General features: G+C 42.1%; 1 protein-coding gene across 2 annotated transcripts; it reads left to right on the forward strand.

Annotated features, from left to right (window-relative positions):
- Positions 1-2,542: 2,542 nt before the first annotated feature.
- On the forward strand, positions 2,543-14,927 carry LOC103287829 (alcohol dehydrogenase class-3). 2 transcript variants are annotated; one of them, XM_008143520.3, is made up of 9 exons: positions 2,543-2,623; positions 5,178-5,279; positions 7,056-7,197; positions 7,833-7,920; positions 10,559-10,778; positions 10,928-11,188; positions 12,405-12,540; positions 14,362-14,500; positions 14,641-14,927. In XM_008143520.3, exons 1-9 carry the CDS (start codon positions 2,612-2,614, stop codon positions 14,663-14,665), a joined length of 1,125 nt encoding a protein of 374 aa, XP_008141742.1. In that variant the 5' UTR covers positions 2,543-2,611; the 3' UTR covers positions 14,666-14,927. The 2 variants fall into 2 exon arrangements, with proteins under 2 accessions (XP_008141742.1, XP_054583195.1); XM_054727220.1 differs by lacking the exon at positions 2,543-2,623 and adding an exon at positions 2,635-2,733.
- Positions 14,928-16,021: the final 1,094 nt, after the last annotated feature.

The raw sequence follows: 16,021 nt of genomic DNA on the forward strand, positions 1-16,021 counted from the left end.
GGATGATTCTTTCCCCAGTGGGCCAACTAAGACTCTGGCTTCAGCCCTGGGCTTTCCCCAGTCACCTTACCTCTCAGGTGGATCTCTTGGTAAAGTTCCTTTTAAGATTATCTAAAACTGTGTCCCTTTGCAGGGTCCACATTTGGTCCTTGGAAAACACCCTTGTGTCCTTGTCCCCACTAAACCCTGCTCTGCTTCATTCTGTTACCAGACAGGCTGTTGTACATGCCTCTGGCCATACATTTACTTTCTTTATTTCAGATACCAGACCTTGAGTCCTCCAGCTTCCAGAGAAAACATCTGAAGCTTTTTGAGTGGTTTTCTTCTCTTGGCTTCGGATGAGGAGGAGTGCTCCCCTCATCTTCACCAGGAGGTAGAAAGGGCACACCCAGCACATGGACAACTCTGTCCAAAGAGACCTTCCCTCCTGACCATTTCTTCCCTCCACCACAAATTCTTTGCTCTCTCCTTCAAATAGATGAGCTGACACTGGCAGTTGAAAGGTTCTGCGTCTTAGGATGTCCTACATTAAGTAGTCTAGTACCTGGCCTTAGAATGTGGGGATAATTTTGGTACCTATGATGCTTGGCCTTAGAATTTTTAGCCAAAACTGAGAGAGTATGAAAAGTCGTCTTTGAATTTCCTGTTACATATTTATTTTTTTTTAAATATATTTTATTGATTTTTTACAGAGAGGAAGGGAGAGAGATAGAGAGTTAGAAACATCGATGAGAGAGAAACATCAATCAGCTGCCTCCTGCACACCCCCTACTGGGGATGTGCCCGCAACCAAGGTACATGCCCCTGACCGGAATCGAACCTGGGATCTTTCAGTCTGCAGGCTGACGCTCTATCCACTGAGCCAAACCGGTTTCGGCTTACATATTTAATTATGGAGTTATACCTTGCTCTTCTCCATCCTGTCAGGTTTTCCAGAGGCTCCGGAGTTCCTGTCAGGAAAAGATATGCTTAGATTATTTACAAGAAAGGATAACTCACAATATATTATTGCCTGCAAAAAATACAAGGAAAATTCACTTCTTCAGGATCATAGAACCACCTTGAGGGAGTCTCCGACTCCCAATTCCATAATATGTGTTTATCTTGAAAAGTAACAGAAAAAACTGGACAACACAATTTGGATCTGCAGCTGCAAATTAGATGGCCACCTTCTCTGTAGGCCCAGGGTTTGAGAGAGAAAGGATTCGATGGGTAGCTTTGGAACCTCGGTATTGAACAGAATTAGTACCAACCACTTCTGGCTCCCTCCTGTTCAACCCATCGGGGCTTTCTTCAGTTCAGACAGTTTTCTGTTCCAGTTCATGGGGGCTACAGCAAGGGCTGTCTTTGCCTCTCTAAGGAAGTATGTACTCAAACAATGCCTACTAGAGCTGGGGGGAGAGGGAGTTCCGCTCAAAACGTAGCAGACATTTTTGGCTTCATGAATTCCTCCCTTCAATTCTATTTATCTTCCTTGTGAGCACTAAGAAGTATGCTTCAACTTTTTTGAAATCTGCTTGACTATGACAACTGTACACTTTCTTGCCTGTTAGAAAGTCCAAAATGACAGGTCATGTTCACCTAATAAGTCCGTCAGTTCAAAATAAACTGAACTATTTTCTTAGGAGTCAGAATTAAGTAAAAGTTAGCACTGTCACTCACTGTTTCCTGTCTTCTGCTAGCTGAAATGGAGAAAGGTAGGTCAAGAATTTAACCAAGAGCCTGCTTCCAAATGATAGCTGGCGTTTGAGTTTCTCCAACACTTCTGTATTTTGCTGCTATGCTCATTTTGTGATCTCCTGCCTGGTCAGGTTATTTCCAATACAGTCCACACTAGCAAATTCTCTAAAGGGACTGAGAGCCTCTAATTTCACCTTGTAACCATTTTATCCTTCTCATAGAAAGTAGATGGGATGTACAAATCTACTAGTAATTCCTGTCTATGATTTTTTAAAAATATACTTTATGTCGGGGGCAGCTGGAATAGGCGCCTAGGACGTTTCCCGAATGGGTCCCCCGTTCTTGGTGTCCCTTTCCTCATTCCCACGCTCAGTTTCCCCTCTCGATGGAGAATCTTGAAGGGCTTTATCTTACTCATCTTGCATCCTCAAGACACAGCAGCGCACACAGTACCGGGGAGCACCAAGACTAGGCAGGCCTCCCGGTCTCTCACGTGCTTCCGGTGAAATTCCTGGCCCCTCACCCTCCACATCTTTCCCTTGTGAGACTTATCCACGCTGCTCCGGCTAAAGTTACACGAGGAAACCCCTTCCTGGCACAGACGGTATGGCGGCCAGGCGTGAGCACAGCCAGGAAACCGCCGCTAACCCAGCCCCGCCCACACCCCGCCAGCCTCCGGGACAAGACCTCCCGTTACCGCCGGAGTGCGCAGCGCGCCGCCCCCCAGGCCCCGCCCATCCCTCCCAAACCCCGCCCCACGTCCCGCCCCGCCCCGCCCCCCCGGCGCCGGAGGAGGCGGGGCCACGCCGAGCGCAAGCCCCACCCACGCTGCGCCTGCGCCACGCCCCCTGCGTCGGGCACTCGCCCCGCCCACATCCCGACTGTGCGGCCCTCCCCGGATACCCACCCGCGCTGACCCGCACCCGAGGGCATGGCGAACCAGGTATCGTAGGCCCTGCCGCGGGCCCGAGTCCGAGGATGCCGGGGAGGGGAAGCATAGCCTGGAACCGGGCCGCTGGGTACCGGAGCCGAAACGGGGCCGCGGAGGAGCGGGTCAGCGGGAAGGAAGCTTTGTTTTGCCTCCTCGCTTGGGAGGGTTTTGCGCTTCTGGGCAGCTGGAGCGGCGTGGGGAGAACGGGGGAGTGGGGGCCAGGGTGGTCGGTGCGCATTCTGGTGAAATGGCTCAGGGGCCACGCTTTGCCCTATGCAAACAGTACAGCAGGTTCTTTTGTTCACGGTTATTTCGTTCATAAAGGGGATGAGATGCCGTAGGAGCTTCACTCTCCTTTGTATTAATTAGCATAAGGCAGGATTAGATTCCTTTTGCGCCGTTTTGCGTAAAGTTGCAGAACCTATGCAGGACTTACTGTGACTTGCCCGGGGTCATACTTCCAGGTGCAAAATTATAATTCCTGTTATAGTTCAGATGTTGAAGTGTGACAGTTGCCTGTGATTTAGATTGGGGCTTTGTTTTGATTAGATTGTCATTGAAAGGAAGAGTTTAAACTCCTTTAAGACATTCTTTAAAAGTGGCAGGGGTAGGGGTAGAATAAAACATATATGGATGAACTATTCTTGTTGCTTCAGATCTCTAGTGTACAGTATGACTTCATTGTTAATATTCTGAATTTGACCCTTGAGGTTTAGGGTACATTGAGGTGAAAAGGATTCCAGTGCACTGTCTGGATTTTTTGTACCATCAGATTTAATATCTACATTTTAACTTTAAAAGCAAAATATCTCACCTCACCAACTTACACAAGCCCCTCATCCTGTATAATAAAGAGCTAATATGTTAATTAGACCAGACTGCTGAACACCAGTGGGGCGGGGGGGGGGGGGGGGGGGGGGGGGGGGGCGGGGCGCGCCAAGCCCCTTGCACGTGCATCGGGCCTCTAGTCTCTACATACAGTTTAACTCTCCTCTCCCCTCCACTCTGTTTCACTGCTACTAATAACTACTGAGTTATTTTTGCAAAGCTACCCTGTGCCAAAGACTGTATTAGGAGCTTCATATTCATTCTCATTCACCCTTCACAATTACCTGGAATGTAGGTGTTTTATCACCATTTGTAACTCTTCTCCTTCAGTATCCAAAAGTGATGATTCTCAAACTCACTACCAAAGTTACGCTCTTTCTCCACTTTTTGAATTCTGTAGCACTTTGTGCCTCTCCCTTTAAATCACACTTTTTGTAATTATTGACTTTCCAGTCTGTCTCCTATAAACCCAGTGGCTTTCAACCTTTATTCTACCAACTTGTTTCATAACCATTATGTAAACTGATCAAAATCTTCCCTGCTACATTTGATTCTCCGGTAATGGAGGGGTGTACTAGAATCTCTAGGGCAACATTATGCTATAGAAATATAATACAATTCGCATATGTAATTTTAACTTTTCTATTAGTCATATTAAAAAACATTAAAATTATGTTAAAATTTAATCCAACATATTGAAAATACTATCTCAACATGTAATCACTATTTTAAAATATTACTGCAGTATTCTTTTTATACTAAGTCTTCAAAATCTTACAGCTTAACTCAGTTCAGACTGGCCATTTTTCAAGTGCTCAGTAGCCACAGGTGGCAAGTGAATACTGTAGTGGGTAGCACTTTTAAAAAGGATAGGAATAGCCTGGCCGGCTGGTGTTGCTCAGTGGTTGAACAACCTGGGTATGTGCCCTGATGGAGAATCGAACCTGCCACCTTTTGGTGTACGGGACAGTGCTCCAACCAACTGAGCCACACCAGGGTGATAGGTATGGTTTTCTAAAGTTCCCCCATTCTGGTACTCCTTACTGGTACATTCCTTCCCATCCTGTGGTTTTGTACTATACCAGTGTTACTTACACCAACTTGAACAAAAGAATTTCACAGGCTACGTGTTAAGCATTCAGATTCATTGGGCCCCATGCCAGACCTACTGAATCAGATTCTCTTAGACCTGTATTCTTAACCTGCTCCTGTAGAATGTTATTAAGTATTCCATGAATAAAACTTTTCAACCAGAAGAGACCTTTATATCTGACCAAAGGTCATCTAAATTAAATATTTTAATGAATATTACTTATACGAAATCTAAAAAACAGGCATAACAATCCTCCGTATCACTTAGAAATACATGTGGTTTTTTTTTCTTTTATTAATATATTTTTATTGATTTCAGAGAAGAAGGGAGAGAGAGAGAGAGAGAAACATCAATGATGAGAGATAGTCATTGATCAGCTGCCTCCTGCATACCCCCTACCAGGGATCGAGCCCGCAACCCAGGCATGTGCTCTGACCGGGAATCGAACCCGGGACCCTTCAGTCCAAAGGCCGACGCTCTATCCACTGAGCCAGACCAGCTAGGGCAGTATATGTTTCTTTGTGAATCTTTGATATACTAATACTTCCTAAGATTAGCATTCATTAGTATCTAAATTAACTAATAAACAGTTCATTATTCATTCAGGTGAATAAACAACTTCCTCTTTTTTTCCCCCCATTTCAGGTGATCAAGTGCAAGGCAGCCGTTGCCTGGGAGGCTGGAAAGCCTCTTTCCATAGAGGAGGTAGAGGTGGCACCCCCAAAGGCTCATGAAGTACGAATTAAGGTAATGTTACATCTAAGGCAATGGAAAAAGAAGACTTACAATTAGGTCTCTGGATAGATTAATACTCTTGAGTTCTGCAGAGGATAGATCCCAAAGGAGAGTGTCGGGAACAAGGTATTGAAAGTCCTCCAACCACAGAATCACAACATCCTCCTCTTATTTTATCCCTCTCTCCTTTGCAGCACTCCTCCCATCTTTTAGCTTTGATGTTGGGCTGAGCAGCCTTCCTCAGGGATCACTGGAGGACTGCAGTTTGTTTCTGTAGCCTCGGTTTAAGGTGACTTTGCCGGATGTTCCCCTTTCTGCTGACCCCATAACTTAAAATGTATGGTGACACGTTAGAAACAAAAGAAAAAGAAAGTGGTCTTTAGTTTTGTTAGGTGAGACTTCAAATAAGATTTGGGAAGAGGGTCCTGATCAACTGGAGCAACAACCAAGTAAAGCCATCTTGATTAGAGAGCTTTAAATACTGACCCTTGCAGACAGGGCCCGAGTTCAAGGGATGCATTTATTATTCCAGTGCTTCTGAATGAAGCTATCCCAGGAGAGAGGCATAGTTCACAAGGCCACCAGCTGGACGTTTTTAGCATTCTTCTCTTTGTTTTGATGTAAAATTAATGGTTTAAAGTAGTGACCTTTGCCCTGGCCCATGTGGCTCAGTTGGTTGGGCATCATCCCATGTACCAGGAGGTCACCCGTTCAATTCCCAGTTGGGGTACATGCCCAGGTTTCCGGCTTGATCCCCAGTAGGGGGTGTGATCGATATTAGGCTCTCACATCAGTGTTTCTCTCTTCCTCTCCCTCTCTAAAAAATCAATAAAAATATTTTTAAAAATAAAATAGTGACCTTTAAATAAAACTAACATCCTAGAAAAATCAGTTTTTGCTATGAATTGGAATAAATGTCCCCGATACTACCTCCAAACACACAGCACATAAACACGTACTGACTCATGCTCCCAGGGATCACACATATCAGGTCAAGAAGCACAAATAACTTTTCAAGATCCTTTTCAACCCAAACCCAGAAATCTGAAATATTTTAATAGTTAAGTTCAGAAACTAACCTGATTGTGATTTTGCCCCTGAAAAAGAAAATGTTTGTCCTGAATGTATTGTTTGGGGTACACTGAGTTCAGCTGTCTTTCCTTTGCCAACAAATAGCAAAGAACGTTACATTGTAAGTGGGTATGTAAGTGAGAAGCAGAGGAGTATAAATACACTCTAAGACTTTCTCTTTGTGCTTTTTTGGTGGTTTGGAAAGATAACATACTTAAAAGAGATAGGGATAAAGGGCTTATTTAAGCCAATTTGTATGTGTGCTAAAAGGGAGTTGGTTCCACTAAAAGCTCTGAGTTTTAGTGCAGACCAAGCAGGCTGGCATATTTCAGAAATAATCCATACCTTTGTAGAAATACCATTTCCCAACAGTCCTGAAGAGCCCAGCAGTGAAATGGCTTTGCACACAGGTGCTCTTCCTCTTCACCTTATTTGCTTTGTCGTGCTAATCTGCACTGAAAAGGAGAATAGATGTGCCATCTGTCATTGAATATAAATACACTAGCCCTTTAATGTACTACGAAGAAAAGGCTGCCATTGCTAGTTAAGATGTCATCTATTTGTAAGCATATACTGATTTTAGAGAGGTTAAAGTGTGAAAGAAAAGTATCTTGGAATCCATGGGATATATTAAAATAAAAGGGCCTTTCCTTTGATGCCTCACTCTGAGTCGCATGCACACACACTGAAATGCTCTTTATTCGAATATCCTGATAGATTATTGCCACTGCAGTGTGCCACACTGATGCCTATACCCTGAGTGGGGCTGATCCTGAAGGGAGTTTTCCAGTGATCTTGGGACACGAAGGTGCTGGAATTGTGGAAAGTGTTGGCGTAGGAGTTACTACGCTAAAAGCAGGTAAGAGGGTATTTGAACCACTTATTTTACACCTCCATAGGGAAATAACATCTCTGATCAGCTACACATTGTTTACTTATGAACAAATTATCACCTAAGAAAGTTGTGAAGATTGATTTTATTCCTCACCCAGGAAACATAGAGGGTGGGCAAACGTAGGTTGCAGTTGTTTGTATGGAAAATAATACAATAACTAATAAATAATAATACAAGAATAAACTCTGTTTCCCATAGTCACAACTGTAAAACTACTTTTGCCCACCCCATATTTGATGGGGTTTTTTTCCTCTGATTTTGCAGACTGCTGTTCATCTGAAACTGTTAAAAACATTTCCGAAGTCAGTTTCTAAGCAAGAATTTTTAAAGACGCATCAGTGAGTCAGTAGTTTGAGGCACATGACACCTTGTTCTCCAGTTACTGTTTTTAAAAGTTTCCTTAGTCAAAATTCTGAACCTTGTATTTTTTGTAGTCAGGCATTGTCTGAATGATGTTATGTAGGTGAAGTTCTAAGCCTTGAAGAGGTTAACTTTCAAAGCCAAATGAGATGACAGGAATAGGAATTTGCAGGGACTGATACATTCATTAGAAATAGATGCCACATATCCAGGATAATGTTTTTGCATTCATTTTCCAGGTGATACTGTCATCCCACTTTACATCCCTCAATGTGGAGAATGCAAATTTTGTCTAAATCCTAAAACAAACCTTTGCCAGAAGATAAGGTTAGTATCAGTATCTTTTTATTTTATTTTTAAAACAAGATTCATTTTTAAAATGATAATAAGTGTGTGGCAATTTATACAGACCATTCTACATGAATTATTTCAATCCATTTTTATGGCAACCTCACTATCATCATTAGTATCCCAGTTTTCATAGATGAGAAAGTTAAAATTCAGAAATTAAGTGGTTTTCCAAGTATCATCAGCTATTAAGAGAGAAAACTGAATTTTCTGAACTCAGTCTCTTTCCATAACACTAGGCTAAGTTTGCCAACATATGTAATAAAGAGGGACATACTTATGAAATTAAATGAAATCATTTTTATGCCATTTTATTATCTATGAAATTGAAATCGAAGTAATAAAACTTATTTTAGCACAAGCCCCCCAACCCCACCCCACATGGCTCAGTAGTTGAGCATCAACCTGTGAACCAGAAGGTCACAGTTCAATTCCTGGTCAGGGCATATGCCTGGGTTGCGGGCTTGAGCCCAGTGTGGGGCATGCAGGAGGCAGCTGATCAATGATTTTTTTTTTCTCATCATTGATGTTTCTGTCTCTCTCTCCCTCTCCCTTCCTCTCTGAAATCAATAAAAATGTATCTTTAAAAAATTTACTTCAGCCCTAACCGTTTTGCTCAGTGGATAGAGCGTCGGCCTGCAGACTCTAGGGTCCCAGGAAATGTATCCAATTTGCTCAGTCATATTCCATTCCAAGTATCACTACTTTCTCTTTGGTGTTATGCAAAGTGCTGAGATCTGAGATCTCAGAAAACCTCTGCATATTGTTCTGGGATTCCCAAAGAAATACTCCAGAGGCCTGTCTCTGAAAGACCTGAGTTTATTAGGATTTGCATGCACACCAATGGTGCTGACACCAGTGAAGTTGAATCACTAAGTCACTTCTGGCCTTTCCTCCCCTGGCATATCCCTAGTCATGCAGTAGACCCCCTTAGAAGAACCGGGGGCAGGAGAATAGCCTCATAGGACTCCTATATAAGCCCTTACACAACCACTGCCTTAAGCATTAAGCCCTAAGGCCAATCAGGTTTGGCCCCCATCAAATAACCCTAGGAACAAAGCCTCCAGTCTGTGGACCACAGAGACAGAGAGTTGGTCCAACTAGAGATAATATCTAGGCCTCAGCTGTGTTTCAGCTCTAGGCCCAGAAAAGCAGCAAGTTCGGGGGTAAGCCCAAGATGAGATGCCGCTGCCCGCTGCTCCCCTGGTTGCAACTCTTGTGGGTTAGAAAAAGAGCAGAGATGCAAGGCACAGGCATGCTATAGTGAGAGTGCACTGTTGCTCCTTTGTTTGAGGCGTTTTATCTTCAGCCAGTGGAAATCCAAGTGGAGGTCTCAGAGGAGGTTCTTAACAGAATATTCATTAGCTTTCCAGGTGTGTCCTTCAATATGTTGATTCATCAAAATGTGCATATGGAGGGGTCAGGGATTATTTTCTGGTTAGTTTCTTTTTAAAATAACTTCATCAAAGAGGGACTGGGATGAGGCCAGGCTTCCCCAAGACAGTCTGGAGTGTGTAAACCAAGCATGTCAAACTCACCACAACCATGCATGTCAGACTTGCAGCAAGTTTGACATGCTTGGTGTAAACCATTTGCTCCTAAGTGCCCTTGGTTAGGGAAGGTAAAACCTTGTGATTCATTAGCTGGCTGTAAATTGCTCAAATTGTTTTGCCTTGTTTAATTATTTTCTCTCAGATTCCCATATTCTGCTTCCCTAGCTTCTTACTACTCTGCTTTAAAATTATAGGGTTTATTTTTATTAACAATAACAAATATTTATTAAGCACTCTGTGCCAGGAACAATGCTATTGCTTTACATAACATCTCATTTCTTTCTTTCTTTCTTTTTTAACAATCTATGAGAAAGAATTGTTCTCTATATGTTCTAGAGAGGAAACTGAAAGTCCAGTTTATGTTAACTTGCCCAACATCACACAGGATTTGAGCCCACGTGTGTCTGACTTTAGGTCTCATCCTCCTAAACGAGACACTATATCACCTATAAATTTAGAATATCAAAAGTAATTTTTGCTAACATATATTATATTAGTTGCCTTTGTGAGTTTGCTCTCCCACCCCCAGCCCCATTACTGTAATCAACTATACGGGCAGAAAACTAAGTGAAGAGAGAAAGTAACTTGAATCCTTGAGGATTGTTACACTTCTGAAAAGGCCTGCTGAAAGGTGTAAATTAACCAGTTTGGCCATCTGTTTTCCTTAGCCGAATGGATCATTCATTGCATGTGGTCTCTGTGTAGATGCTGGGTTTAGCTTTATGCTTTATGAAGTTACATTTTCTCACAGTGTTATGATGGAATTTTAAAATAATTTTATCTGATCCATAAGTTGTAATTGTTAAAAATTATTTCAATACTCTGACAGTAAGATCCTGAAGAATACTGAACATTGTAAAAGATGTGACGTTATAAATCTCTTACAAGTTTCCCTTATTGTTGAAAGAGATAACTGATTAATACACACATTAGGAATTGGACTTTTGGTCTTAGCACACTTTCCTAACTATTTATTAGTTGTTATTTTTAAAAGTAATTCTTTTTCTTATGGGTTTTAGGGAACCTAATTCTATCATGCCTTTTTCCTTTTCTGTTTTCTTTAGAGTCACTCAAGGGAAAGGATTAATGCCAGATGGCACTAGCAGATTTACTTGCAAAGGAAAGAAAATTTTACATTACATGGGAACCAGTACGTTCTCTGAATACACAGTTGTGGCTGACATCTCTGTTGCTAAAATTGATCCTTTAGCACCTTTGGATAAAGTCTGCCTCCTGGGTTGTGGCATTTCCACTGGCTATGGTGCTGCTGTGAACACTGCCAAGGTAAGTGTTGGCCTGGCTTTTAGCCTCCACCTTCTAATTTGATACAACAAAGCTTTGCTGAAATAATTAAATTGGTCCGATCTGTAAGAAACCTAGTGATTTTCTTGACTCTTGTGGAAGCAGTACCTCACGGACTGTCTCACTGTTAGGTGGAGCCTGGCTCTACTTGTGCCGTCTTTGGCCTAGGAGGAGTTGGATTGGCGGTTATCATGGGCTGCAAGGTAGCTGGTGCATCCCGGATCATTGGTGTGGATATCAATAAAGATAAATTTGCAAGGGCCAAGGAGTTTGGAGCCTGTGAATGTATCAGCCCCCAGGACTTCAGTAAACCCATCCAGGAAGTGCTCGTTGAGATGACTGATGGGGGAGTAGACTACTCCTTTGAGTGTATTGGTAATGTGAAAGTCATGGTAAGTATGCTTGGTTGGCTTCATTTCTCTCTCTCTCTCTCTCTCTCTCTCTCTCTCTCCTCTCTCCCCCCTCTCCTCTCTCTCCTCTCTCTCCTCTCTCCCCTCTCTCCTCTCTCTCCTCTCTCCTCTCTTTCCTCTCCCTCCTCTCTCTCTCCTCTCTCTCTCTCTCTCTCTCTCTCTCTGGTAAGTATGCTTGGTTGGCTTCATTCCTTTCTTTCTCTTTCTCTCTCTCTCTCTCTCTCTCTCTCTCTCTCTCTCTCTCTCTCTGGTAAGTATGCTTGGTTGGCTTCATTCCTTTCTTTCTCTCTCTGGGTAAGTGCTTTTTAAAATATATATATAGTTTTATTTATTTCAGAGAGGAAGAGAAGGGGAGAGAAACATCAATGATGAAGAGAATCATTGATCAACTGCCTCCTGCACACCCACTACTGGGCATGTGCCTCAACCAGGAATCAAACCATGACCTGGTTCATAGGTCAATGCTTAACCACTGAGCCATGCCTCGCTGGGTTGTAACTGCTTTTTTAATGCAATTTTCTTAAGATTTAAAGTTGTTTTATTTTTGTAAAGGAGAAGTCTCTCGATAAGAATTATTCTAGAAGAAGAAAGGAAAAATAATGATTTGAACTACAAATGGGAAATGGCATGAGTGGCTCAGGGAAGGATGAAGAAAAATGTTTCTTTGCTTCCATGTGTACTGAATCTTAGAGTATGTCTGCTTAAATAAAGAGGCAGAATGATGCCGTTGTAGAGAGCATGCGTGAAGGTAGATAGACATCCCACATGCTAAATCAGTGACCCTGACCAGTGACTTCTCTAAATCTCAGTTTCCTCGTGTAAAATACAGACAGTAAAGCCCCTACTTTGATACAAAGTAGACATTCATCAAAAGTGTCAGTCTCTGCCTGCTTCTTTTATTAAAGTCTTTAGAATTTTGAGCTGGTATTTACTTTTAAAAATGGACAGCAAGTAAAAGCTTTAAATCCTTCCCATTTGTGTCACTATTTAGCCAACTTAGTACATTTCTTAAAGAAAGTAAAATTGTTCAATAGAATTAAATGCTGTAAGCATTCCACTTGATCATTTTGCTGCCATTTTTTTAGAAAGCTTTGTGAAGCCACTCTCTCCTTTCCCCTCTCCCCCAGAGTTTCTGGGGAAGCAGATATTCTTGGCAGAATGCACTGACTTCTGTGATTTGGCTCATCTCTGCCCGCAGAGAGCCGCGCTGGAGGCCTGCCACAAAGGCTGGGGCGTCAGCGTGGTGGTAGGAGTCGCTGCGGCCGGGGAAGAGATCGCCACGCGGCCCTTCCAGCTCGTCACAGGACGCACGTGGAAGGGCACCGCCTTCGGAGGTGATGGTCGGAGGGGGTGGCACGTTCTCTCTCGTTTCTATTTGCAGAGTTTTAATTCCAGGCCAGTTTTCCTGGTTTAACAACAGTTTTCACGGGCTTCTTCTCACACTGAGTTGTTGTACACAAAGTTATTTTAATAGAAGAGCTTCACACTCAATCGGTATTTCCTCATGACGCTCAAAGCCACATTTTACTCAGTAAAAGAAGGAAATTAATATTCTGTTAATGAGGCCATCGTTGGGGGCAGGGCAGGCGAACGACAGTCATCCATACTGCGTCATGTTGTGGAGTTACAGGTTCCAGGCATTTTTTACTCATTTTTCTGGAGGGTGCAGTGGTCAACCATACCTCTGGCTGAAGAGGACTGATTTCAGCGTAACTAATACTAAATCTTAAACAGAAAATGTTAAATTAGACAAAACCTTATAACAAAATTAAAAAGCTGCCAGACTGATTATTTTCCCCCGTATGACCCTAAAAAGTGCATGGTTGTTAACCCTTTGTACACCATAAGCGTCTATAGATGCAAGGATGGTTTCCATTTTGGACGCATGGCAGTTAACTGGTTAGGGTTGCCTAAGTGTTAATAGGTTTTTTTAAAAATATATTCTTACTATCCTCTTAGGAATAAGATCATATAGCATGAGCTTTGCATGATCTGTGTATCTGTTAACATCCCCTACCTTAGGTTATGTCTGCTTTTTTAAAAGTCAGAAGAAAAGATTCAGGAAATATGCTAAAATGAAGAATTTGGCCAAAGTTTTCCTTCTTTGTACTACAGAATTTGCTGTAGAAATGTCACGCTGACTGAACCCTCCTTTCCTGGAAATATGCTGAACTTGAGAATCTTAGAACAGACTTTTAAAGCCACACATGCAACTCAGAGGCATCCTCTCAGGATCCATAGCTGAATTTGAAAGGCCTTCTAAGCCCGGGTGACTGAGCCAGGACGGGTGGTAGGAACCTCTCACTGAAGCCTCATCCTAGCACAGTGCGGTTTGGGAAATAAGCAGGAGCGTTTGGGACCCCATGGTGTTCCCAAAACAGCGGTCGTCAGCCTTTCAGACCTCGCGGACCACCGGTTGGTGACCGCTGTCCTAAAATATGACCCACAGATGTAAATAGATGTTTTGGTCTAGAGTTGTAGATGTCTCAGTTTTAATAGGAGTTTTAAAAGAGAAAGAAAAAGGTCTCAGTTTGTAGGGGAAAAAATAATTAGTAGGGGATATAATGAGGGAGATTTGGAAAAAAAGCTCAAAAGAGATTTGAAATATGGTCCAACGCATCCATGCTTTAAAAAGTAGGAAGGCTGCTTTGTTGATTTATTGCTTCTTTCAATAACAAGTGAAAAGTTAAAGCATCTAATTTTCTACTTTGCTTTCAGTTTCACAGTTTTCTATTCTGAGTTGCTATCCCTATTCATTGTTGATTTAACACCAAGAGAGAGCCACGTAGCACATCAATATTTTTCTTCCTTGCATTTCATTATTATGGAAATCTCTGCTATTGTGGACCTAAAAAATAAGCTTGTTCTAAGACTTACAGAGTTCTATCCTGGCTAGTCTAACAGTCTCAGTTGAAACTTAATGACATTTTAGTAAATCAGTATAGAAAGAGGAACGAACTAAAAAGGCATTTACTTTTTTCTTAACTAATGATGTTCATTAAATTCTTTCTCATCTCTATGCTGATTTTGATGTTTTTCATTCCTCTGTAATGAAGACATTTATTCTCTTAAATGTCTTCGTTTAACCCACAAGGTAATAAGCATACTATAGAAATTTGCAGAAAAAAATTAATAGATGTATGATTTTCTTTTAGGATGGAAGAGTGTAGAAAGTGTCCCAAAGTTGGTGTCTGAATATATGTCCAAAAAGATAAAAGTTGATGAATTTGTGACCCACAATCTGTCTTTTGATGAAATTAACAAAGCCTTTGAACTGCTGCATGCAGGGGAGAGGTAAGCTGTCCCTTTAGTTGTATATTACGGATTGTAGGAGTGATATGAAGTTTATGGAGGAAAAAGGATAAATATATCAATTTAATGTTCTTAAAAGAAAAGATACCATTCAAAACCTACATGTATTGTTTCTCTTACAGCATCCGGACTGTTGTGAAGTTTTAAATTCAAAGAAAGAAAGAATGTCCATCCTTATAACTGAATCATGGGAGCTGATTGGAGCAGCCAGACAAGCTGGGAGAAGCTCTTACAAGTCCACAGCCTCTTAGATGTTCGGTAACCTACTCTAGGGAATAATGTTTTCTGTATAATTAATATCTCTAATCAAGGGGAAGGCTAATACAGTCATAAATCTGTTTTCTGGACGCTCCTTGTGAATAATTGCTAGCTCATTAAGGAATTTTTTAACAAAATAAAAGTAATTTCTGCATAAGTGTTTATCTCTGTTCTTTGCTAAGTTTATGTTCACGGTTCTTTCCCCACTGTCTTTATTCTTTAAAGGAAAGATGGAGGAAGCAGGTCAATAGTGAGTTTATGAACCTTGTCTGCTGCTGGCTCAGTAACTTTGGCTTAACTTTTAAGAGTCTCAGGCCCACTTCCTGAAGAACAGATTTCCTTGGCCACAGTGACCAAGTTAATCAGAATCCAAGGCCTCTGTGAGTTATCTTCTTGAGGGCAGGAACTGTGCCTTGTTCAAACTTACATACGCCCAGTTCCTAGCATGGTATCTAGCCCACAGTGAGCACTAAAATTCATCTTTGAAACTACCTTCTGTACTTAAGTAGGGGTGTGTGTGTTCTTAGCGCTATGAACTATTTCAAGATTATAAAAACTAGTTATTTATGTACTGAACGTCCAAGTTCTGGGCACTTACTTTGATCAGATCTTCACAGGTTACCGCTGGCCAGACCCATTGCCCTTCCAGAGGAAGCAGCATCTAGAATTCGATGTCTGTCGCTCTCGTGCCTGTTATGCGTTTTACTACCCAGGCATACAGTAAGTCCTTGCTTAATGTCGATAGGCTCTTGGCACCTGCAACTTTAAGCACAAGGACACATCACCAAACCAGTTTTCCCATAGGCTAACTCCGTGGTCGGCAAACGGCGGCTCGCGAGCCACATGGGGCTCTTTGGCCCCTTGAGTGTGGCTCTTCCACAAAATACCACGGCCTGGGCGAGTCTGTTTTGAAGAAGTGGCATTAGAAGAAGTTTAAGTTTAAAAAATTGAGCTCTCAAAAGAAATTTCAATCGTTGTACTGTTGATATTTGGCTCTGTTGACTAATGAGTTTGCCAACCACTGGGCTAACTGATAGAAACAACAGCTAAGTTCCTACTGCATATTTCTGGTCACAAAAACATCACCAAACTAAAGATTCAACATTGAAATAAATGTGAGCTATACATACATTGAAGAAAGATTAATAAAAACAAATCAGATAATAGTGTTCCTCCAACCCAGTTCAGGGTCGTGGGTGGCTATAGCATCTCTGCAGCTTAGGGCTCAAGGAGGGACCCCCACTC

The sequence above is a fragment of the Eptesicus fuscus genome, chromosome 2 (genome assembly GCF_027574615.1).
Source record: "Eptesicus fuscus isolate TK198812 chromosome 2, DD_ASM_mEF_20220401, whole genome shotgun sequence".
Classification (NCBI taxonomy): Eukaryota; Metazoa; Chordata; class Mammalia; order Chiroptera; family Vespertilionidae; genus Eptesicus; species Eptesicus fuscus.

Bases quoted from the DNA above. Each gene is read 5' to 3' on its own strand.
- LOC103287829 (XM_054727220.1), top strand. From the start codon at position 2,659: ATGCCGGGGAGGGGAAGCATAGCCTGGAACCGGGCCGCTGGGTACCGG. The intron at 5,280-7,055 runs GTAATGTTACAT...ATATCCTGATAG, and splicing joins CTCATGAAGTACGAATTAAG to ATTATTGCCACTGCAGTGTG. The intron at 14,501-14,640 runs GTAAGCTGTCCC...TTTCTCTTACAG, and splicing joins CTGCTGCATGCAGGGGAGAG to CATCCGGACTGTTGTGAAGT.